This window comes from Glandiceps talaboti, chromosome 4 (genome assembly GCF_964340395.1).
Source record: "Glandiceps talaboti chromosome 4, keGlaTala1.1, whole genome shotgun sequence".
NCBI classification, from domain to species: Eukaryota; Metazoa; Hemichordata; class Enteropneusta; family Spengelidae; genus Glandiceps; species Glandiceps talaboti.
In genome coordinates, this window is record NC_135552.1 from 24467181 (window position 1) to 24495167 (window position 27987).

The following is a 27987-nucleotide window of genomic DNA, read 5'->3' on the forward strand; positions in this document are numbered from 1 at the left end:
TCAAGGCAGTAGCCGAAGTAACCGGTCCAGGTAATATCAAAGCAGCTTCAAGAGCCCATGGATCAGTTATCGTTTATTTAAACTCTGTAACCTGGGTGGAAACCATTTGTATTAATGGCTTACAAGTAGGTGGCTACACAAGTTATGTTGAACCACTGGTAAAACCGGCAACGAAAATAGTGGTATCTGGTGTTCCACCTTTTATTCCGAACGAACTTATAGAACATGAATTGTCAAGATTCGGAAAACTCGTCAGTGGAATCAAAACAATCCCGCTCGGATGCAAAGACGAGAAACTAAGACATGTACAATCCTTCCGTAGACAAGTGTTCGTCCTACTTGACACCGACCTGCGTGGATACATAAACGGACCAACCACCATTGAATTTGAAGGTAAAAACCACACAATATATCTATCAACCGACGAAATGAGATGTTTCAAATGTAATCAAACAGGACATATTCAGCGAAACTGTCAACAAGGACAATCAATACAAGATAACGATAACACAAATACCGCAAATCAAGATGGCAACCAACAAAACGTAAACAACAATAACACGCATACCGATACTACTGTCCAACCTGTTAACATCACAACAGAACCAATGGACGTTAATCAACCACCTGTAAACAAAACAACTGAACTGACCGCAAACGAGGCTCAACAAGACACCATCACAACAGAGCCCATGAACATAAGTCAACTTGCTACAAATGAAAACACTGTTCCGACCGCAAAAGGTGGAAAAGCAAACAACGAAACAACTCCAAGAAACACCGATACAAATGAAGAAGACAGAAACGATACACCAGAAAAGCATACTGCCCAGAACACAACAAAACCACAAAGAACCGAAACAGTTAACAGCCTTGTCGACCAAAACAACGAAACGCAGCACAATACGAACACTACCGTCGAAGAGAGGGTACTAACCCCTCCTCCACCTTTCCCTCCTTCTCCAGACCTCAATTTCTCCATCGCATCACCAGTTTCAACTCCGGACCCGACACCATCCTTCCAAATATCCGGACTTACACCGCTACAATCACCTTCGCAAACATTAGATAGCCAGAGTATCTCGTACTCACCACTAGACTCCACTCTCAGTGAATCAACGCAAGAAAGTACAGATACACCAATGAATGAAATCGACGATAACGAATCGGTCATGTCAGACATATCAGACACGTCAGCAAGCTACGGAATATCAGCAAAGTCAATAGAAGAATTCCTGACAGAAATAAAACACTCCAAAAAATTCATCGAACAATGTACTGATTTCGATCCTAACCTCAAAGACCTCGCAAAAAATCTACTTCATTACCGTTCTACACAGCCCCTCACAACTGCCACTAAAGCACGGATCTATAAGCTCGTAACAAAAATAAAACTACACTTGAGAACAGTCGGAAAAAAAACAAATGTTAAAGACTCTCTACCATCAGCATCTTCGAACTGATAAGACACTTCCTCTATACAGCACTTATGATGGCGCTCCTATCGTGTGTGACACTAAATACACGTGGATGTCGCGACTCAATGAAACGATACAAAATATTCGAACACTTGAAACAGTCCAATCAAGCAGATTTCTACCTCCTGCAAGAAACGCACACCAGCATAAATGAAGAAACCACCTGGCCCCTAGTATGGCGTGGAAAATGTTTTCTATCCCATGGCACCAACAACAGTGGAGGCGTCGCAATTCTATTTCATCCGAACACAAAAATAGACATTATCAAAAAAACAGAAATTATCCCAGGCCACCTACTACACATCCATGTTAAAGTCAACGATACAGTTATCAATATAATAAACGTATATGCTCATACAAACGCCAAAGAACGATTACATTGCTTCGCTCGCCTTAACACAGTGTTATCAAGTCTAAATGAAGATCTGATTATTCTAGGAGGCGATTTTAACTGCACCCTCAAGCCGGAACTCGATAGACTTCATTGCGCGGACTCAGACCGCCATACAGTTCGTGCCCTCAGTAACATCGTAAATAAATACAAACTTATTGACAGTTGGCGTCACTACCATGGAAACGATCGAAACTACACTTGGCACAAAAATGAATCGAAAGCACGATTAGATCGGATCTATATAAACAAGTGGATGAAAACCCGAATCAAAACAGTCTCTATCCAGAACTCTACACTCGCCTTCTCCGACCACTCTCTTGTAAAAGTGACAATATCACAGAAACAAATAAACAAACGAAGCCCACTCTGGTGTCTCAATACCGAAATCCTAACACATGAACAGTACCATGAAATCATTACGTATTTCTGGGTGAACTGGCAAAAGGAAAAGTTCAACTATAAGGATATACTCACCTGGTGGGAAATTGGAAAACTGAAAATAAAATTGCTGACTCAACAATATTGCATATCAAAACGCAATGTACATAAACAGAAAATAGCTCAGCTGGAACGTGATACACAACACCTTGAACAAAGATTGCATAATGACAATAGCCTAATCAATGAATATAATGAAAAGAAAAAAGTCCTGATTGAACTTGTCAATTACGAAAGTCGAGGAGCAGCTGTCCGGGCCCGACATACAATTCTCAATGACAGTCAAGTTTCTAGCAAATTCATGTTTGCCCTTGAACGAGAAAGAGGAAAAACTAGACCAATTGTACACCTCAAACGTAACGACAATACAATCACTGAAGATCCAAAAGAAATCCGTGACATTATTTACAGTTTCTACCAGGAACTATATACACCCGAACCAGTCGACCTAACATCACAAAACACAATTCTCAATAATTTACCACAAATAAACGAAGAAGATCGCGAATATCTGGATAGCGAAATAACTTTTGCAGAATTCACCCATGCAGTTACTTTACTCTCAACAGATCGTTCCCCAGGAATAGATGGATTACCAAACGAATTCTACAAAACTTTCTGGTCGCTAATAGGCAAAGACGTGCACTCTGTACTCACCCAATCACTCAAAAACGGTCAACTGCCGCTTTCTTGCCGTAGAGCCATTATAAGTCTGCATCCAAAAAAGGGGGACAATACCAGAGTTAAAAACTGGAGACCCATAAGCCTGTTATGCAGTGATTATAAAATTCTTGTAAAAACACTCTCACTACGACTCCGTTCAGTCATCTCAACAATCATACACAAAGACCAAACTTGTGGCATTCCAGGCCGACTGATCTTCGACAACATCCATTTACTTCGAGACAGCATTTCTCTTGCCAACGAAAACAATACCTCGCTTGGAATCCTCGCCCTTGACCAAGAAAAGGCATTCGATCGCGTCCACCACGGCTACCTGCAAAAAACACTTGAATCATTCGGATTTGGACCTCGTTTCACAAATTTCATCAAAGTCATATATACAGACATTCAATCTCTCATTCGCATCAACAGTACACTAACAGCCCCTTTAAACATTAAACGGGGAATTAGACAAGGATGCTCTCTCTCAGGACAACTCTACATAATTGCCCTCGAACCACTCCTACACAAAATAAGAAACGCAAGCGGTATCACAGGACTATCAATACCCGTCATTCCAAATCACACTTCATATCTGTCAGCCTACGCCGATGACGTTGAAATCTTGCAAACCAAAGATGAAGACTTCCACAGATTAAAAACCTGTCTCTCCGAATACGAAAAGGCCTCTAATGCCAAAGTAAACTATGAAAAATCTGAAGGCCTGTGGGTAGGGAACTGGCGCCAACGAATTGATAACCCACTCGGAATAAAGTGGAACCCAAATGGACTTAAACTTCTAGGTGTATACCTAGGAAACAGCGAACAATATAATCGAAAGAACTGGACCGAACTAATCGACATCACAGAAAGTAAAATTAAGAAATGGTCGGCGTATGCCCCATGCATGTCATACCAGAAAAGAGTACTCATCATAAACCAGATCATCTCATCCAAACTTCTCCACAGACTTAACTGCACTACTCCAAGTAAAGACACTGTTTCATATATTCAAACTCAATTCTTACGCTTTGTCTGGCAAGGTCGTCACTGGATTCCGATCGAAACAATGTGCTTACCACTTTCCAAGGGCGGACAAGGACTTACTCACCTTTCAACCCGCCTAACCTCACTACGCCTCGGACACATCCAACGATACCTCTACCACGATCATCTTCACCCATGCTTTTCATTCATGGACTACTTCCTCAACAAAGTTGGCAACCTACACTACAAAAAGCAACTATTCCTCACAACCGGCGTAACTCTTAACAAAACACGTATACCAAAATTCTATATCGAATTGTTACATTGTTGGAACGCAATAGACAAGATCCGAAAAGGAGAACCAGAAACCTTTTCAGATATTCTAAACGAGCCGCTGTTCTATAACCCACTTATACTACACCCATTACGTTCGTCGCCATTCTCATTGACCCACTTCATAGACGCAGGCATTACAACAATAAAAGACCTCATCAATATAGAAGAAAAACGTTGGCTAACCTCATACGACCTCAAGGACACTGTAAACATTAGATCCGAACGCATCTTAAATCTCACAATCAAAACTATTCACCAGGCAATACCAATCAAACTGAAAACAATCATTCACAACCACTTGGAAGACTCCCCACATGTAAATGTTGTAAATACACAGTATTCAATTGAACTCCATCATTCACCGGAACTCAACCTGGCACTGTATAAACTGGAAAAAGGTGCCATTTATAAATACCTGATCTTGGCACAACACGCATTAAAGCTACCGACCAGATTAGATACCGTATGGAGAGATATCCTCGGTCTACCAGATTCCATAAAACCCAATTTCAAAGCTTGCTATTACCCACCAACAATACAAAGAGAGGGAGACCTACAATGGCGTATCATGCACGGTGCATACACAACTGGTACATTTCTGCACAACGCGGGCTTCCGACCAGACTCAAACTGTCCACTTTGTGAAGAACAAGATTCCCTATCTCACATTTTCCTGGATTGCTTACATATTCAACAGCTTCTGGATTTTATAACTACAATCTCATCACATCTTACCAACGACAATCAAACTACACCAGCGTCATGGTTCTTCATAAACCCACCGAAGAAAAACAGCACCTTTATCAGCAAAAATGCCCTTCTTCTATTCGTCCATATCACATCTACAGCGAAGCTATCGATCCATCTTGCCAGAAGAAATAAAACCAACGACGTAACACCCATCGACCCACTGGAAATATTCAAAACACGAATTCGCACCAGACTACTGATTGAATTTGAACATTACAAACTTAAGGAACAACTAACGATATTCAACTCAACTTGGAGCATCAGCAACGTCATCTGCAGCGTATCAAATGGACAATTACATTTAGAATTTTAGCACTGCTTTACTTAACTTAAACATGTCACAGTAACTCCAACAACATCTGTTTTGAACCCATTTATTAGCTACGTACGTTATGAATAATGTAAACATGTAAATAGTGTATTTGTACATTGACAAGATTCGTACTTTGCTGAACTGTATAATTGTAAATATTTTAACACTTCACTGTAAATAGGGCAAATACGAATAAATGTCCCATTGAAAAGATGATGATAATTATGATGATGATGATGATGATGATGATGATGATGATGATGATGATGATGATGATTAACAAGGTGTAATTTTCATGTGCTGCTTCTAGCACCTGCCAGCATGGGAAATTTGAATGTGAAGACATAGATTGTGCTGTGAACTGTTCTTGGAATCCTTGGAGCGAATGGACAACGTGCACTAAAACGTGTGGTGTTGGTGAGAAGACACGATCTAGGTCCTACACAGCAGCGCAGAATGGTGGGGAGGAATGCGAGGACCCAGACAATAACGAAGAGACTGACTTCTGTAATATTGAAGCTTGTCCAGGTATTTCATTGATGATCGATTAAAGTGTCTTTGTAATATAGATGAACCCTTGATATACTAGTACTCACAAAAGGTCAGGTGGTAGGGAGAATGGTCGGTAGGGGACTGGCCATGGGCTAGTCGGTCTTTGGGTCGATGTCTCTCGGGGTAGATATATAAAATCTATACAAAATCCTTTATAATTACTTTTGCTACTGGCATAACACAGGACAACTAAATGAACGAGTTAGATAATTGTCTTATGTGCAAAATACTCCTTATGATTAATTTGACTCACTTCTGTGGTAATATAAGGTGTTTTAACAGTATGCAATGCAAGTAACTTGAATTACGTTAACAAAACACATTTATTTTCAGGCATCCAATTACACCCGATTTGATCATGTTTTCCAATCTTTTCTTTGCTCTTAGTTGACGGTCAGTGGTCGTCATGGTCATCATGGACTACATGCGACAAGACGTGTGATGGCGGTCGGATGTCAAGATCTAGAACTTGTTCTGACCCTCCACCAAAGAATGGAGGTGAAGATTGCGAGAACGGACCAACTACTGAGCTAAGGGAATGTAACCCGACAGCGTGTGGTGAGTACAAAATAATTCTGATGATAATAATAATAATAATAATAATAATGATAATAATAATGATAATAATAATAATAATAATAATCTATTAATCTATCAATATTCACACCGGGAGAATAACGAGAGATAGGCACGTCATAATTCCGTTCATTTTATACAGCTCAGTTTTTATTTCAGTTCAATTCACATCGTTAAATTTCTTCTCATGCCTGTACTTGATGTGCTTTATTTTGAGAAAAGATATCTAAGTGGCTTGTCATATTAATAAAAAAAACAGCGAGCCTAAAAATTATTTTAAATGCATACTTTAACATTGAAATTCAAATTTCAAAACAGAACAAATTCCCAAAACTCTTAAATAGGTTTTCTTTAATATTCTACCAAGTATCAGCACTTTCAAAAAACATCATCAGATAACAAAAGATAGCTCAAAGACCATTAAAATTCAAAAGTGGGATTTTATTAGTATAGTTAAGCTAAACGTACTTGCTTCTGCTACCAAGTTCTAATGCTTGAAACTCAAACAAAAACTGTCGTTTAAAGTGGCCATACGGATAAAAATTGGCTTTTTACTTGATAAAACAATTCTATTTTGTTTTGTTTTTCTACTTGGAAAAACAATATAAAAGAATCTAAGTATCAAGTCTGTTTGTAACTCTTTGTACATTGCAAAACATTGAAAATGTGTAAAATTGGTGTTATTGTACGTACAATGACACATTTTTACATACTTTTTAGTGACAAGTTTGCAATTTATTAAGTAACAAACAAACAAACAAACAAACAAACAGACAGACAGACAGCCAGACAGACTGACAGACTTATAAACAAAACACAAATCAACCAACCAACCAACCAACGCACGCACGCACGCACGCACACAAACAAACAAACAAACAAACAAACAAACAAATAAACAAACAAAACAAACAAACAAACAAACAAACAAACAAACAAACAAGGACATGGTGCTGTTCCGCGGAGATTTTTTTAAATAAATTGCCAATTTTCATCCATATGGCCACTTTAAAAGTGTGATTTTATGGAGAAAATACAATGTATTTGTTTCTGTTCATATTTACAACTTGCAGCTGAAGAATGCCCGGATGGACTGGAGTATGACGAGCAGTGCACCAAACAGTGTCCATTAGCTTGTCAAGATTTACAGGAAAATACTGAATGTACAATGCCGGACATTTGTGAACCAGGATGTCACTGTCCAGGGGATTTGTTGTTGAATGAGGATGGTGATTGTGTACCAATGCGAGACTGTGAATGCATGGATGAGGAAGGCAACGTTTGGCCAACGGGTCAGGTTGTACAAAGAGATTGTAACAATTGGTACGTACAGAAATAGACTGTCACATCGTCGTAAAACTATATGCCTCTTTACGACATCGTCTATACGCCTCTTTACGACATCGTCTATACGCCTCTTTACGACATCGTCTATACGCCTCTTTACGACATCGTCTATACGCCTCTTTACGACATCGTCTATACGCCTCTTTACGACATCGTCTATATGCCTCTTTACGACATCGTCTATATGCCTCTACGACATCGTCTATACGCCTCTTTACGACATCGTCTATATGCCTCTTTACGACATCGTCTATATGCCTCTTTATGACATCGTCTATATGCCTCTTTACAACATCGTCTATATGCCTCATTACGACATCGTCTATACGCCTCTTTACGACATCGTCTATACGCCTCTTTACGACATCGTCTATATGCCTCTTTACGACATCGTCTATATGCCTCTTTACGACATCGTCTATACGCCTCTTTACGACATCGTCCGAGAAGTTATTTTGCATTGCACAGCGCAAAAAATTGTTCTGGCTGGCAAGAATGCACTTTTATAGTTTATGGAATACATATCGTATGCTGATTTAAAAAAAAAATCATTATGTAGAATTATATTATAGCATTACCAATTCCAGTGAATTTTGTGACGTCATCGCTGTACATTATTACTGTACATTATTACTGATAATGTACTCCGTTATTGGGCATCGCGGCCCCGGAACGAGCATAACAATACAAGCTTATGTCCGTAAGGCAATAAAGGTGTGGGTATTTAAGAACAGGGAAATTATGGGGTAAACACCATAAGAATTTTTTTAAAACGATTAAAATTAAAATGAAACAAATTTGTGTTCACAGCAGTTCATTGAAGTGTTCATTTTGCGTTTCTCTGTCTACAAATTCACTGGAATTGGCAAAACTATAAAATAATAACAATAATGTACGCCCTCCCAGTCCATAATATTTTCATCTTTTGACCGAGTGCAATAAACATGCTCTAATGGGGAGAAATATGACTTAAAATGCGAGGGGAGTCTGTCATGGAGTGCGTCATGAACGAAAATAGTAACTTGTAACTTGAATTGATTGTGTATACAGCCTGTATCAAGAATTTTGAATAAAGATAGTTTTGATTTTGTGATATTTTGGTATATCATAAATAATTTAAAACGTGAAAATGTAAAGAAAAAATACCCTCCATTTTGAAAATTACAGAATACAGTTAGAAACCCCTTGAACATCGTGATTTCACTGGTACTTAATTATTCCAAATTGGAGTCAATGTCGACCTTCTTTATTCTCTCATAGAGAGAATAGTCAGCTCTTTTCTAACATCGTGTCTTCTAAACCTCCATGGAAAATATTCTGCAATAGTATCGTTATTTTGCTATTATCCATATTATTATTTTGCTATTATCCATTGTTGTCTACGAGATATTGACCAACCAAACCATGACCAATTGCAAACTGTGCAATAATCTGTTTTCTTGCTTCGGGATGCATTGTACGAAAGGATGTTGTTTTCGGATCTATAAGACTGTTTCACTCTTCTTACGTTTAAAATTACAATATTTTGAATGTTAAACGATGCATAGAGATACTGACCTGTCAAACGAACAGTCGTGCGTTCTTGATTTTAAGGAAAAAGTGAACGTCGCCAAATTATTTCAGTAATTTGGTAAATCTAGGGTATACAACCTCCGGGTCGTCCAATGCCTGTACAGAATACGGGGTGCGGTATCATCAGGTCGAACATTGCGTCTTATAACAGCTAGATCATTACTAATTTGAAAGGGTCTATGTTTCAATCATGGGTCATCATATGAGTGCTATCTTCATAAGGATAGCTTTGCCAAGCAACTGTATTTCACACCTACACTTTTATCCCAATGCTAATCTGAAGTGGTACTTTAAACGATTCGTAAACATACCCATTTTTTTCTTTTAAATCGTAGTACTTGTGAGAATGGTAAGATTACATGCACTGATGAAGAATGTCCTGTTGACTGTGGTTGGAGTGCATGGACACCGTGGTCTGCGTGCAGTCAAACTTGTGGCACTGGTTTACAGACGAAATTCAGGTCTGTTTTATTTCTGTTATTCTCTTCTTTATCTAAGTACTTTTTTGTGTTTTTATACCTGTGACTCTTACAAATGATAAATTCATGAATGTTCTTCTTATATGTAGTAAAATCTTCAAAGTTTGGATTGACGAAAGGGATGCATTATTCCTAAAAGTTAGATCAAGTTAATATTAGTTCAATACACTGACTTCGTGATTCATACAGCGTTAATGTTGGTAAGCCCTTCTTCATTGAGACTCCAATAATGCTCATGTTCAACCAGATGTAAACGACTTGTAATATGTGTATCTACATCAATCCAACATTCAGATATACAGCCATGAGATAAATCTGTATGATGAAGAGAACGACTTGTTTGTCCCTTTTCCTGTCGTGCTTCTGAACACTATACCCCTCGCATTGAGCACCGGACGAGGTACTCTCAACCACGATATAAAGAAATGTGATGGGAGAGAAAACTTTAAATTGGAAATTACTCAGATATTTCCATTTTTTACATTTACGTTGAGAAAAAGACAATTTTAGAATTTACGTAGAAATAAAATTTAGTTTACATTTTGTAAACAGCGAAACACATGCATTGTGCAGTTAGTGGTACAAAGGTGTAGGGCAATTTAATTGTTATTCCAGTACAATTGAATATTAGATTAATACATAAACTTATCATTATTATCATGTCTGTCAATTTGGGGAACAGAAAACATTGTGTGCGGCTATGTTACACAGGGGTATATAGAGTGTGAGAGGTTTTAACATTATGGTCTATATTTCGTAGTCATAGTGTTGTGAAAGGCACTTTGGATTTCATACATAAAAGACACGAGGTGTAGTTTGTTTGTTTGTTTGTTTGATCAAATATTCATTTCTTTCTCTGTTTAGATCTCCAAACAATCCAGTTGCGTCAAACGGTGGAGAAGAGTGTGAAGGCCCCGATGAAGAGAACCAAGAATGCGTACTTATCGGCTGTCCTTGCGTCTATGATGACGTCACGTACGAGAGTGGTGACGTCATATCAGTGGACGAGTGTGAGAATTGGTAAGTTGTGCAGAAAATTGGCATGCGCTAGTTTTTATTCAGAAACTCTAAGTCCATATGTCGTATCAGAGTCTTATTTAAAAGAAGGTTTGTTGTTTTCATTACTTATATGAGAATTTATCACGAGGCTTACAACTCGGTCTCGTAAAAGCGCCAGGCACTTTTACGGTAACGATACTGTAGAACTTTCACCGAGAGCAGGGTCTCGCTCCAAATAAAAAACTTTTTACATCTAACATTGCGTTTATAGTTTGATTTTTTGAAGTGGGAATTGAAAACCTAGAATACGGTTGTAGTACTCAGCCAAGCCTAAAGATGATTGCACTGCAAATGAAAAAACCCAAACATGTTTGTCATTGGTGAGTTCTAAGATATGAAGAATACAAACACATTGGCCGACATACTGTTCCTATGTGAAAAGTTATAAATGATTCATCCTATCTACTTTGCAGTACATGTCAAGACAATGAAGTACGGTGTGAACAATTCGATACCTGTGGTAAGTGAAGATTCCAAAATACATTCACTCGTGTGTGCTTATCACTTACAAAACCTTATGACACGCGACGAAAAAGCGCCACCAACGACTGATCTAACATCATATCCTGATGACGTCTCTCCTGGACTATTCTGTTTACGAATGGAAAGATGAGAAAATGACTTGGCTCACTTGGATCATTTTCATAATCTGATACGCCTTTATGAACAGCCGTGGTGATCACGGTGATTGGGAACATAAAAAATGAATGCATTCGTAAATGTATTGTTACTGGTGTCCTCAGCTCTCTGCAATCTTCCATATTGTGAATTTTTTTTATCTAATTCAGATCTATCCGTACGCGTACACCTACGATGTTTAAATGTAAACTACCTTTTAATCTTACCGTTACCTTTATGTTCCTCCACATAGTGTCGACTCATCCTCCCGGTTTGTGCAACCTTGTGACTGAAATTAGAACTGTGAACGACTCCGAAGGTTGTGTAGCAGAAGATGTGGAAATGACGTCTTGCGAAGGTGAATGTCACTCAGAGACAGTAGCCATACCGGAATACCCTTATTATCAAAACAACTGTAAATGCTGCCAGGGCATTGTGCCAACCGAGAAAGAACTCAAGAAGACGAGGAAACGAAATAATAAAAATAACAAGAAGAACAGAAAGAACAAGAAAGGAAAGCAAGACGCAGAGGATGAAGAAAGTAACGTTATTACCTTGGTGTGCCCAAATGGTTCAAGCAAATCAGTGGAGATGATTAAGTTTTCTGGATGTGACTGTAAAGCATGTGGAGAGAAATAGAACTTATGGTAAGTAACAGCTTGTAATTCGGGTGTTCGTATTGCATGTACACATGTTGTCAGACGTTTGGTTATACTATGTTTGTAAGATTTAGTGAGACTCATTGACAATCATAAAGATAATTCTGTATGGTACGTTACATGTCGAGCGCCCTCACGCTTCGACCAGATGAAATGGATTGCTGTCTACTCAGTTGACTTATTGTGAAAGATACAGCTTCACGTCCTATCCACTTCAGGTCGATTGATTTCAATCTAGCGCCCTCCAACGGTACCTTAGATGAAGAAAGACAATTATAAAGTCCTCTGAATTTAAAATGAAACTGTCTATGTTTCATATCTCAAAAAATTAAATTGTTTTATATCTCAACAAATGATTCTTGAAATTAGAATAAAACTAATTACATTCTGATGTCAAACCATCAAAATTAAGTTTGATTTCAAATGTAATCATCAAAGTAACCTGTAATAGTGGTTGTTATTGCATTGATCTTATTTATTGATATATTTCATTTTCTTAAAAGGAAAACCGATATTTATTGACAACTCCCTGACGGATCCGATGTGTAGTCAACTTTCAACTTTGAACTCAGACTTTGAACTCTGATACATCAATTCAAGATTTAGTCTCGGTTACCCAGACATCTCGAGCTGACCGCTGGTGACCAGACTATTCAAGAGTAGGCTACTGTCGTTAGATTCGTCTTAACCGGACCGGAACATGGACAAGACAAAATAGAATTTTCAATTAATTAATATCCGATTTCGTTGCTTTTAGTATAGTTTTAACTTCAAACATGTAATCGCAAATGAAAAAATACAAAAAAAAAAAAATAATTGACAACCCCCTAGTGGATCTGATGATGTGTTCAATTTTGAACTTGGAACTGTGACATGGAACTGCAAGAGGAGAGTAAACCAATGTCGTCAGATTTGCCTTAACCGGACCGGAACATGGACAAGACAAAACAGAATTTAAACTTAATCTTTATCGTTACTGTTAGTATAGTTTTAACTTCAAACATGTAATTGCAAATGAAAAAATACAAAAAAATTATGTAATCAGACTCTATTCAATTCTTCATCTGTACTTGAACAATAAAGATGAAAAGCATATCAAAATGGAAAGGATTGTGTACAGTTGTTAATTTTCCAGTGTGTGTTCTCTCTCGTGGAGACTTGGGTGCATATTGTAATAACGTGACATCAGTGGTTGGAATTTCCAGCGTGTGTTCTCTCTCGTGGAGACTTGGGTGCACAATATTGTAATAACGTGACATCAGTGGTTGGAATTTTCTGACAGAATATTAAAGTGGCCATATGGATGAAAAATGGGTTGTTGGTTTGTTTGTTTTTATAAAGAACAGCAAATTTATCGTGTTTTTCTACCTTGAAAAGTAGGTGTAATACCAAATACAATAAGGGTAAGACAAAGTGCTGCCTTGAAAATGAATATTTACAGTATTTGAAATTGTGACTGCACGCCTCGCTTTCATAATTCCATACTATAAGAACACTTCTCAGAGAGATGGAATCAGCTTGATATATAACGTTAACAAAAAGGACAGTCTGCTATCATTTTTTACTTGATTTTAGTCCTGTTTTTGAATAGTAAACAACAATATTGGCTCCCCCACAACATGCAAAAGTATTAAAATTCCTTAGGCTTTTCTCTTTAAGTTTAACCCCACTACACATCATATGATGAAGAAACAAAGATTCGTCTACCAAACCATGTCTACCGTAAGATTCGCTGTACAGCGACCCCAGTAGTCGTTCACATATAGTATCGCAATCCGCAGAGCTCTGGCAATCCGCATGATTTCACAAACGCCAACCGGGGTGGGGTTGGGAGCACAGGACGCTCAGGTTTAGTTAGCCCTGGAAAACCAGTCAACAACCGAACGAACGAACGAACAAACAAACAAACAAACAAACAAACAAATAAACAAACAAACGAACGAACGAACGAACAAACAAATAAACAAATAAACAAAAGCGACCCAACAAACAAACAGTTAAAACAAACAAACAAAAAACAAACAATAAATACATATTGATCAGCATCAAGAACAGCGTAATTTCAAATCTACAAATATTTAACTATATATTTTCCTATATGTTAAAAGCTTACAAGTGTATATACTCCACACAGCACAAACCCATAATTAAATGAGGTATACTGCCACAAAAGCACAAGAAACGTTTTACTATACTGTATACACAGAAAAAGGTTTTTACATGGTTTTACATGTATACGTGAGGTCCAAGTGGTGTATAGCTGAAAACCATACTTTGTGCTTGTACCCCTACATGGATAATGGACCAGTCCACTAATCACTGTAAACAATCGTCATGATCATCGCATGATGAGACGGAGCTGAGCTGAGATAGCGATAGCGTACAGCGGTTAGGATGGTGGCACATAATATCATATCGCGGAGAACACGATAAATCACGCAATTTTTTCAGGAACAGGTCAGTTTGCCAAAGGATATTGTAATCGCAGTCACCATGCTGACAACGAGTATCCAGTGGTTGGTAGCCGTACTCTGTCTTGTGATTTTAGTGGTGGCGAAAGGTGAGTAAAAATGCAGTATCTCGGTCACTCGCACGTACATGAGCGGCGTCCAGTTAGCGTTATATCGTCTACCACTCGAAATGTTGTTTACTCCCGATACTAATGCAGTTAAGTCCATTCTTTACATGTGAAATGTTAGTTATTTATTCATTTATTCGAGGTATTCATACCGAGAAGAAAAAAATATACGTCTGCTATCAATTTTGATGATAAATCCCATTGATAAAATATTGAAGTTGTGTGTACCTGTTACTACAATCTCACTTCGTGAATCACTGAGGAATACCGCTGGAAATAAACACTACGGGTTTCGACACGGCTTCTCCGGGCCCTCCAGTTGGAACATGTGGAAGACGTGTCGAACCTCGTAGCGTATCTACATCCAGAGATATAAACTGAAGAAATGATCGACCTACAACAACAAAAAATAGAAGAGAGACGAACGTTTAAGTTAGTAGTAATAGTAGTTGCCAAATTTTTCGTGTTATTAAAGTTGAAAGCTGATCAAAATTGCATTTTACTAAGTTAAATCATGGAGTAATTATACTGACAGGTTAGATTTTAAGATTTTAATACATCAAGATGCATAGATGTAGGCATATGATGTATGTACATGTATGATGTTGTACTTCCAAGTTGGTGAATTCATGATGTTTAGTGGAGCATGGCAGTATCCCTTTACATGTATACCTTCACGAATGGAGTATGTCAACAGGCTGTCAGTGCATTGTCTTTCAAGAAAACTTTACATTTTGTGTTCCATATTTGGCGGCGAAGCGGTGCTATACTAGTGTGATTTGATGAGAACCCAGTCCCCTAAACTGAGTGGGCACTGGTATTGTTTAACACAATAATACTGTCTTTAATTACATTGTCCAAAGGGTCAGCCTAACATTGCAGTAATAGAACCAGGTATTGTGCAAGGTTTACCAAGTATTTATCAAGTGCCTGTGAATGAAGTGATATTTCATTCACTCGTCAACAAGCTTGTCTCACAGTCTGTTTCAAGTGAAAAGTCAAGTTTTATTTTTGACAGCCTTTCTTTTCAAATTGCAACTCTTGGAAAGGTATACGCTTTCAGACAATCATGGTAAAAATGCATGCCTCTCCATGTTCAGACGTAATCAAATGGTAAACGTGTGTGTTTGTGAAGTAATAACAGACTTCTAAAATCCATCGTGTAAACAAGGAGCATATTATTCGGTGCACAAGTGGTAGTTTGCCATTGTAAATAAACTATTTCTGTGTGAGTTTGACTGCCGAGGTTGTCAACTGAGACTTCTAAAGTCAACATGGTTCAATCGTAATGACTTTTATGGTGTTACATTCCCAGCTTGTACTTCAACAATTGACACGTAAAACCATGTCTAGCTTTAGGGAGAGTTGGTAATAAATGGAAAAAAAACCGAGCTGGTTTTCATATACAGTTGCTAGGTGTGGGTTGATATGGCTTCTGTTACAATCTTCTGGATAAACATGCAGGGGTGACTCCACTGAGATAACATAATCAAATTAAAATAAAACAATTGTTGATTTACCAGAAAATATTTTTTTTCATCATTTTCTAGAAATACCTATACTATTAAGGTTGCTGAAGTGATTGTCCTCAATTAGCTTTTTTGAATATACTTATCATATAACCAAATAGGTATTCCCAGACATGTTGATAGAAATCCCAGAAGAGTGAAAGAATTCTTATGCAACTTGAACAATTTGTCAACTGGTATTGACTGTATGCATTGGACTAAAGACTTAATATAAACACACGCAGGTTCTGAATAGACTTGTACAAATATTTTCTTGTAACAGGAAACCACAGGAAAGTTAAACATTCCTGCTGACTCGTTTTGTTTGCTATGGAAGTACAATACATTGGGTATCACACATTCTTTTACCTTTCAACATGAAATGTTACTTACATTGTATTGTTGCAAGATGAATTGCCCAGACAAAGTCCAAAAAGAAGGTGACTCAAGCTGTACTAGACCATGGATGTATTTCAACTAACACTAGATGTAACTCGGGGGTATTTTTTTTTTTTTTTTTTTAGATCAAACCACTAACAAATATATATTTACTGAAAATACTACTGATTAGACATTGTAGTACCATGGAAGTATAACCCACCCACAACCAAATACATATTCTAGTACCTACCACAACCAAATACATGTAAAGGTATATTGTAGTACCTACCACAACCAAATACATGTAAAGGTATATTGTAGTACCTACCACAACCAAATACATGTAAAGGTATATTGTAGTACATGCCACAACCAAATACATGTAAAGGTATATTGTAGTACATGCCACAACCAAATACATGTAAAGGTATATTGTAGTACCTACCACAACCAAATACATGTAAAGGTATATTGTAGTACATGCCACAACCAATTAAAGGTCCATTTTATTTATGAGTTGTATAGTTAAAGTTGCAATCATGATTCATTGGGGTACTGATTTTTGAAAAATCATTTCATTGGATATATTGCACTATTAATGTGTACTCCTACACAAATGTTATTTCCCACAGGTGATTCAAATTACCTCACGGTGAACAATATTACAAGTTAGGTCATCGAAAATTTGTCCATTTCCAGCTAATTCAGATTCCATGTAAAACCCTCTACAGGTCAAGTTCTTACAAAAGGTAATGGCTGCGGCAGGATTATGGTTAGCTAAATGAGAGAAATCAGAACAATTATATTTCAGAAATTAGTACATGGTTAGGGCAAATTTTCTCCCCTCCATCCCCTCTTTGGATATAGCCAATATTTTGATCTGCAAGTTGCTGATCTGAGCAAGGTCACTGCCTTTTGTTTGTGAAAGGTTAAATCCTTTAGTAAGATTTGAACCACAATAAGGAACTTGCAATCCAAACTGAGCATGCTCAGATGCAAAGGACTATGGGATTATCTGTGGTTACCGTAATACGTAATCTGGAGCTACCGATAAAATAACCCTCCCGCAATGGTCAGGGTAACTGTGAATTAACTATTTGTGGTTACAAACAGTGTAACAATGCTGTTTACAATACTAATTTATTAGTATAATATTATCACATTTCCCATGATGCAACATTCTTGGGTTTGCAAGTTACCTATTGTGTTCCAGTCCAGTAAACCCAACTACATTTGTATATAATTGGAGAGCTGGTAGATAAAGGTTGCAATGTCAATGTGATAATCCTATGCGCTTATACTATAGAAGCTGCAATGGATTGAATGCTTCTGTAGAAATTAGGAAGTACACAATGTAAGTAAGAAGGGCTGTTAATGCCGTTGTAGGTCTATGCCAGGTATAAAATATTTTCCCACATTCATGTTGATATTAAGATATGAGCAGCATGTTTTTCAATAAAAGTAGTGAAGAACAGGTCAAGTGGTATTCTAAATAGGTCTAGATAGCAAATTTGCTTCTCAGGGCATTTTCTCACTCAGTAACAGGCAGAAATTTATTTTAAGAATAGAAAAGGGAAATTAACTTTAATGTCATATTTATTTGTGCCCTAAATTTGAACTTGAAATTATGTTATGCGAACCATAATTGTATTTTGATAACTGAGAGTCCTACCAGATGGCGATTAAAGCATTCAGCATAATTTGGTGAGATTATGTAGGAGGTACAAAATTTGGAACTCTAAAAAAATGAATAAGATTTAGTCCAAGCCATATTGATCAAATTCTAGACAAAGGTTGTAAAGGTAATCTTTCAATATTACCCCCTCCTCCCCCTCCATTTCAAGTCCTGTATAAGTTCACATCAGTAATAGTTTAATTTGTGTAAACTTGTAAAGTTTTCACAAGCTGGGTATTAGAGAATGAGAAATCTGGCAAACAAGAAGTATACACACAGTATCTTACCCATTGCACTAAAGCAGAACAGCTGTAGTCTCTCTGGTTTTTTATAGAAGAACCAGAGATAGCCCCTAACCCTAGATCCAGGAGAGAACCCAAGGGTCTGTACCTTAAAACAGTCAGTGAGTGTTATTGTAAAGGTCTCCAATAGCCAAGATCCACTGCATTCCTTCCACTTGTGAACATATATAATTTGTATATAATGTATACTAGTATAATGCCCACTCTCAGGTGAGTGGTTACGTAAGTGGACCAACAGCTGGACTTTTCAGACTAAGGTCTCCAAAAGAAAGCAGAACAGCTGCAGTACATAGTGTATTCCAAAAGTGAGGCAGATACTGTCCTATAAAATAATGATGTTTACAGTTTGTCCAAATATAAAGTATTCGTGTGTGACACTTTGATCTGTAAAGTCTGTTAAATCTAGTGTATATAGTAAATCAAGTTAGATTCCTAACCGATAAAGAGAAAAGACAGCTGAATGAACACCCAGACCCAACCATTACCAACATTCCACAGTAGAATGTATGCAGTTATGTCTGCTAGTCTCCACTTTTTAGCAATTAGGAAGTGATCTTTTGAAGTGGCCTGGTGACCGATAATGACTTTAACACGTACATTTGATGGAAGAAAGAAAGCTAGATATATGCATGATACATGTGTTTGATGCATGTTTTTCGTTTATTCTGGACTTTTGTGGGTATAGGTTGAGTTTAACTAAGTACAGGATTGAATACATTATGAAAAAAAGCCTTTACATCATATTGTATGAAACTATAATCCTCATTACTAAGTTGGTCACCCTTTAGGAAGAGAGACCTGTGAATCTATTTGAGATCCTTAGGTTGAAACTTTAAAAAAAATGAGTTTGCTTCTCACCACTGCCTTGAGGAAAGAAGGTACACATCAGGAACAATAGGATGAGAACTAAATTGGCTCAAACCTCCCCCCACCCCACCCCCAAAGTAAAAGAATTTAGTTTCTTATCCTACATTGAACTATCGATCTCGCCCGTAATACTATAATAGTAATTCTACTGAAGTTAAATAGTGTTATGGTAGAATTTTTTTTATTTCTCTGAAAGAAATCGTGACACTAACTCGTAATGTACATGTACATAAAATATTAACTATCCTGTATCTGTACATTTTATGACTAACGGTTTTTGGTGTGATGAAGATTGATTGAGGTTGAAGGAGAAGGAAATCATTTTCCATCTCAGAATGCTGGCACCCCCTGGAATGAATAGATTATTTACATCATTCACTAATATCTAACTACGCTTATTCTATCTTTTCAGGCATATTCTATAGGGTTCTTTTTGGTACGCATGACTTTCACATCTTTCCTGGCGTTTTTACTGTTAATAAGAACAACATGCGGTGCCTCGTTCTATGTCATAAAATGTAGATATAGTCAGGTGTTGACCTTCTGTATGTTGCCTTGATATCCTGTGAGCAAGAATATTGATTCAAAACATTAAATTGCATTTATTGATCGGGACTGTTTCACTCGTTCCTTATGCACTTCTACATACAATACTATATACCCACATTCCACAATAAATAATTTTATTTCTCTAAAAGAAATCATAAGACACTAACTCATAATGTATAATGTACATGTACACACAATAATTGTCATATACCCACATTATATTGTATAGAGCTGCAAAAAATGATTCCCCACATCCGATGATTAAATACAAATGTACATTTTGCAGGGAAATCATACATGACCTAAAGGCAAACCTATATATATATATATATACATTACTGAAGGCAAAGATGTATAAATTATACTAGCAAGTTTATCACCAATTAACACCATTGTGCTTAAAAGTGAGTTTATTCACAATTATGGATATATACATGTGCATGGTACTACATAGGTCAAATCTAATGGCTTACATGTGCAAAGGAGTAGGCCAGTACCATATGATAAATGATTTATAGAACAGTATAACATATTTATTTTACTATATCAATTTATGGCTATGTGTGTGTAGGAAAGGGTGTCAGTTCTAACACATTTTCTTCATCTCACTCAAAAAAGGAATCATAGATCAGGATTAAATAAAAACATAAAAGATGAAAAGACAGAGAAAAGTGTTCCAAACCCCAAGCAAGAAGTCCCATTGGTATAACTCCACCCGTATCATTATACATGCATGTTTCCATGCAGTATAAAAAGAAAACATTTTTCATTGTGTCAAAATTATTAAAAATGGGTTTTCTTGAGTCGCTACATAAGAATTGATTGGAGAGCATCAAATTTGGTGTATTGCAATGCATTAGTGGTTATGTACGTCAAATTGACAGGGAACACACTGACCCACCCACACCCACACCCACACACACACACACACACACACACACACACACACACACACACACACACACACACACACATGCATACATGCACATACATACACAAACACATTCAAAGAAGAGGATGAGAGAAAGTTAACACTGTTATCTATAGGAAAGTCTGTAATTTCCTTTTCTCACAGTATTTGGTTTTATAAATATGAATTTCATATACTGTTCAAATTGTTCAAAAAATTCAGCTCAATTTTCTGGTCATTCCTCGGATCACTTCACCAATTTAGATTAATTCATAGCAAATCAGAGTTAATACATGTTTTCATGTTGTATTGCAGTATAATATTATATAATCAGTGGAAATGTTTCCATGAATAACATGATTAAAGCTGCTATTCAAATAGATATATTGAGGTATTTAGACTGTACAATGGACACTGACATCTTTAGAAAACATCCTTTATGCCTCAGACAGACAACTTAATTGATCTATTTAGACTATCATAACAGCTGCCACATTCTGTCATGTAGGTATTTTTCAGTTTGTGATTTATGTTTTATCATTATAGTATACATTCTTTATTTTACAATATGCAAGACCCTGTCCTCACCACCCACCCACCCAATCACATTCATCCATGCACATGCATACAGTGTCATCATGCATACACACACACACACATACACACACACACACACACACACATACACACACACACACACACATGCACGCACACATACACACACATACACACACACATACACACACATACACACACACACACACACACACACTATATGTGCACACGACATGCATACATATGTACGTACATGCATGCACGCATGCACACATACACATGCAATGATACATATGCACACACACACACACATACATACATACATACATACATACATACATACATACATACATACATACATACATACAGACAGACATACACTTTCACATTACATGTGTACCTAATAATATGTCACTATACCTAGATTGTGTGATGAATTTAAGCTCATTTCACTCATGATGTATTACTGAAATTCATAGCACAAGTTATTGTAAGGGGTAAACCATTTGATTGGGGGGGGGGGGATTTGGACTCAAGGACCATGTCAGCAAATTTTTTTTTATCAATACATGTAGCAACTAGACAGCAAATTTTTTTTTGGCATGTAGGGGTATGACAATTTTTTAAAATATAAATATATGCTTTAAATTTGACTTGTGTTGTGTAGTATAAACCTTTGACAAGAAACTTTAAAAGCCAGAAACACTAGTACCTGGGAATTTGACATTTGTCGCTAGTTTCTGCATTTGCAGCATGACAACATTTTTGTTTTAGCACATATCCTGGAAACAATTTTTTTGACTGTCTTGACTAGGTCAGCAAATTTTTTTTCCTGATTTTGGCTGGCGACAAATTTTGTTTTCTAGAAAATCTCCATCCCCCCCCCCCAATAATAATGGTGTATTCCTAAGCTAATGTCGCACAATATGTAAGTTGCTGACCTGACTGGTATACTAAAGAGAGATTGTGTACTTTTCCTGAAAACAGTTTTACAATACACGTACATATGGTCAGAACAAAGAAGAAGAATTTGTCCATTACTGGAAGAGAACTGAGTGATTTCCCTGGTTAGCATACGTACCAGTTTAATTGCAAAAGATTGTATTTTTGCTAAAAATGTAGCTGACAGTTTACAATACATAGAGATAAGAATTTTTCAATTATTGTAGAAAAAATTGATATTTCTCTTTGAAACTTTAGCAAAAATATAGAAATATGCTCTTGTAGAAATAATAAATAATAAATAAGTTGAATTGCTGCCTGGATCTCCTAATATTTCTATAGAAATTCTGTAAATGAAATTAAAATTAATGCTGTACTCTCTGCAACTGTAATGTTTTAGAAACTGATCTAATAGATATAATGACTTATTAGTAATGTTGTACACCTTGAACATTATTGAATCAACTATGAGTAAATATTTCTGTGTAAAGCTGTAGCACAATATATATTCAATCAAACTGAAATTTGGGTCTGCACCTAAAAATAAGCACCCCAGTGAATCATAATTTCACCTGTTAATTTACTACTTGTAGATAAAAAATACCTCTCATGGACATGAACTATGATGACATTTCAACAACTTTCTGTGAATATATTGTTAGTTGTCTGATGAAAAAATAATACCCCAGTTGTACACCTAGATATGCTACATGTATGTTAAGATAAGTACCCACTTCCTGGGTTGGTTAATTACATTTACAATTATAGGTGAAAGTAAGTATTATCATGATCAGCAAAAAAAGGCAAGATCAGCGAAAAAGAAGAAAAATGAGGAACAGATTAAATTATGGAAGGCAAACATGATTACTAACAATAAATGAATGTAAATCAATGACCTTACAAGAGCCATTTCTATAAAATAACACACAGCAGGGAGGTAGTTTAGATAATCCTGTCAACAAAATCCAATAACTGTCTTCTATCATGTGTAACTTAATTAATTTACCGGCATACAAAAATATGAAACTCCTGGAGCATAAAAAAACTAATAAACATTGATTTGTGTATGTATGAAGTCAGTGTTAATAATGGATGGAAGGTGCCTAACTGATTTATGGTGTGCGCTATTTATAGTGTCACCACAAATAAATCAAAACAGACCTATAGATGTAATCTGTAGTAGTTCTACTATTGTCTGACCTTTGGTTTTAATATGTGTATGTTTGTTGTAGTGTTACTGTATTGCTTCCACCTACATGTAATCATATATCACCTACTATACCTGCAACCCCCCCCCCCCCAAGTTCCACTTAACCATTGATCATTTAATGTGTTCAATATGCCAATATATAATACAAACTGAATATCTCATCCTCACATTATATATTTTCCTTATTTCACTATCTGCCCGCATCTCGATAATATTAGTCCTACTCCTTCCACAGAATATCTTATAATCCCATGTTTGTCTCAACCACCCCCCCCCCCCCACCCCCTTTCCACTGACATTGACGGTGATATAGTAATGTTGTACAGCAAAATAAATATTACCCATGTATTAATTTACTATGAAATCCCAACAGCTGTTAAAATACAGGCACACACAGCACACCACATAATTAGTCTACGTGTAGTCTTGAAGGACTATTACTAGTTGTACCAGTAAACTATGCCAACTAACATTTTGATTTTTTGGATTTCCCCAAATCAAGATGGCAGTTAGGATAGCTGAAATAGTACAGGTATGCCACACCAGATAATGAAATGTATCACACTTGGACATTTGTAAATTATCATATCTATTTACATGTATGTCATTTACAATCACTTCACACTTCTTCACATTATGCATGATTTTGATGAATGTGAATTATTTTCAGATTTGTCAGCTGAGCCTATACAGTGTGCTTGTACAACCCCGGAATGTCTTCTTAGAAACACTAAAGTTTGTAATGCATCTAGACATTGCTATGCAGAGTACCTACAGAGAAATGATGGTGTTGATCCCATCAGTAGAGGCTGTATAGATAGCACTTCAACTTTACTATGTGAAAATAGGTAAGTGCTTTATACAACCATTGCTTATAATCAGGACCAGTAAATGTATTGGAGCTTTGAAATATTGTTTGGCAGCGCTAACAAGGAGTGGATAGCTAATAACAGGAAGTGTTGGTAAATAGAAATACATTTATCTTGCAAGAAGGAGATGTTTACCTGGGTTCTCAAGGTATAATTTTACAAGGGTTCTCAACCAAAATTGTTTGATACAATACAGGAAATCATGATCAATCAATGCAAGCTTTACCAGATTCTCTCACTTTGAGTCACTGATACTAATTTTTAGCGAAAAAGTACTAAGAAATGCTTTTATAACATTAACAAACTCTCCACTAGCAGTTCATCTATAGACATTGAAATACACACATCAAAATCAAATTAAACCCATGCAATTTTGAGTACCATCTGATTTGAATCTCTATTTCATCATGATATGCGTAATTTACTCCCTTATCACAGCCACCAGTCTATTTGAATAATGGCAGATATGAGATATGGCAGCATGTCAGCCTGTAGGACATGTTGTATCTAACTTTAATACACACTAAATTTTGAAGGACTGAACAAAATCATCCTCTTGTCAAAGGGATATGTATGTAGGACGTTAACATTGCTTAGTTCATCATGATAATAAACAAACTATTGGGAAAATGTGCAACAGCAGGAAACTTTCAGAACTCACAAATACAGTATGCATCACCCAGTTAAAATATCTTCTTATTGTTATGGTGATGGTCATGTAGGTTTGTCATCTGAGACCTTTATTTAGTTCACAGTGGTCACACGCTGGTCACTGAAATACACAGGGTCCTGCAGTTTTATGCTAGGAATGTATAGACCATTCTACTTATTGTATAAACTCAGTCAGGAGTCTTAAATCTCATACTGGGATAATGAACCTGTATAGAATGTAAAGGTGGTATTTTCATCAAGTATTGGAATTTCTTTTTAATTTGATGAATAACCATTGTCTGAATGATTTTTAGGCCAAATAAGTACCTGTAGCTCTAATGTGATATGGTATGATACTGGGACCCTCTCTTTTGTGGATGTACAAATGTACGTACAGTGCACAGTTATAGGCCTGTACTAAAAACTTGTCTGCATACATCATGACCTTGATGGATGACATATATTGTGCAATAGGGTTCAATTTAAGAATTGTTAATATGGTGCCATATAGAATAAAATATAATCTTTCTTTGAAATCAATTAAAAAAACTACATTTCGTCATTGATTTTCTGCAATGATTGTTAGGTGCTAAAACAAACTAGATAAGAAACTAGATATAAATGTATTGATAGCTAATAAATATGACACCAATGACTTTCCTAATGTCAGAGTGCCTATACTTTATCAATACTCACAAAGACCACATTGTGGCATGCAGACTACTTAACTTAACCAGGCATGAGAGAAGGAATTGGATCTCTAATATATTACATTTTTCTATATGTATATGTTTCTCATCTATGGTTAGGAGTATTTACATTCAAGCTACATATAGTAAATCAAATACACACTGAATTTCACAGGGGCCTTTTCATTTCTATTGATAACAGCTAGGTTCTGTTTGTTTATTTTCAACACTCATACTGTACATGGAGGTCTGTTGACTTGACTCTATCAGGAAAACTCATATTTGACCTAATTTTTCATGAGGGGGGGGGGGGGTTTGACTTATTTGTACATTTATACTGAACCTAGTTGATTGACACTGTAATTGACAGATTGCAGTAACATCAGCACAGTGAAGTCTGGAGGTATGAAAATAGAACTTTGAGCTGCCTGGTATTGTGATTGTTTGAACAACAGAGCTGACAAAGGGAATAATTAGTTAGAGCACTTGTTTTATTGATAGATATATTTGGGAATGATAACAAAAATTTAAAAAATCAAAATGTCAGTTAGGATAGCGGAATAGTGTAGTAGTAGCGATAGTGGTTCAAGTCTACAGGTAGGCTACAGTTAGGATAGTGGAATAGTGTAGTAGCAATCATGGTTCAAGTCTACAGGTGGGCTACAGTTAGGATAGTGGAATAGTGTAGTAGCAATCATGGTTCAAGTCTACAGGTAGGTTAGTAATCAGGCTTACAGAGCATCCCACAAATTCACAATTTGTTGACAAACATTTAACTTGTCCAGAATGTTCATAAGTAAGTTGTTTACACACAGATGTCAAGCCAGTGTACACACTGTCAACAACTATAGTTACAAAAGTACCAGTATGCATTCAAGTACTTCAGTTGTCAATCAATATTGCTCGTCATAATTTTGTGCTGTTGTTTTTTCAAAAACATGCAAACATGGCAGCTACTGAAGTTCTAAATGCACACATTTTTATTTTAGAAAACCTGAAGTATTGAATTCAGCATGGCCAATACTGGTGTGTTGTAATGAACCAATGTGCAATAAAGATGTCATTCCTACCCATCCTACATGGCATTTTGAGACTAACAAAAAAGGTAAGAATGATGTAAATTCATTATCGAAAGATGTTTAATACACAATTTCCATCATGCGAAACATACAGCCAAGTTATAACAGACACTAAAGTGTCTGAATAGTCATAGAGTTGTATATCAATACTTTCACATCATTTGGCTACACTCATAACTGCAGTGCTTGCTCTATGTTTGCTGCACACACTGTGCCTTTAGACTGTAATGACGTCATTGGTCCGGGATTACTAGCCTATTTTAGACCAGACTCACAATCCTGATCTGTCAGTCATATTCGATTGGGTTAAAATATCTCTATATAATATATAATCCATATTTTCAATTCAAAGGCAATAACAGTGGCTTGCATGTGGTATAATTCTTGAAATATCAGGAAATCTAGACTGGAATGGTCATTATTCTCTAACTGTACAACTGTTTCAGCTATCAGTGACTGATTTTCTAGCTTGTTAATTTTCTCACTTTAACAGATGAAGGAGTGCTTGGTGCATCAGACTTTGAAGAAGTAAACAAAGTTCATGAAGAAAACACAGTTGTCTCGTCAAATCCAGACCAAGACAGAAAAACTGAAAGCACATCTCCTAGAGGTGGAATAGTAGCTGATCCTGTTTATATTGCCATAGCTATAGCAGGTCTATGTTTAGTTGTACTAATTGTTGTACTTGGACTCTTTGTCATTCAACACAAGAAGGAGCAATTTCCTCCCCCAAATACCGGACCGGAAGATGAATGTTGTCAAACTGAGAGTAAACACAGTCACAGTGGACTGCATCGTATGATGCATAGGACTGAATGTGCAGGAGACCCATATATTTGTGAGAAGTTTTTCAACTCAGTTTAAACAAAGTTAGTCTGTAAGATACGACATGGTATGCTGCCCTATCAGCTAGCTTAGCATGTCATGAAGATATCAGGGCCGATGAGGACAGAATAACACATTGTATCTTTATACAGTCTAAAACAAAGTGTTAGGATGAA

General features: G+C 36.6%; 1 protein-coding gene across 1 annotated transcript; it reads left to right on the forward strand.

Annotated features, from left to right (window-relative positions):
• Nucleotides 1-14655: 14655 nt before the first annotated feature.
• Nucleotides 14656-27850, forward strand: LOC144434374 (uncharacterized). Its single transcript, XM_078122824.1, has 4 exons — nt 14656-14781; nt 24369-24546; nt 26897-27012; nt 27480-27850. The coding sequence occupies exons 1-4, from the start codon at nt 14715-14717 to the stop codon at nt 27848-27850; spliced, it is 732 nt and encodes a 243-aa protein (XP_077978950.1). The 5' UTR covers nt 14656-14714.
• The last annotated feature ends 137 nt before the right edge of the window (nt 27851-27987 follow it).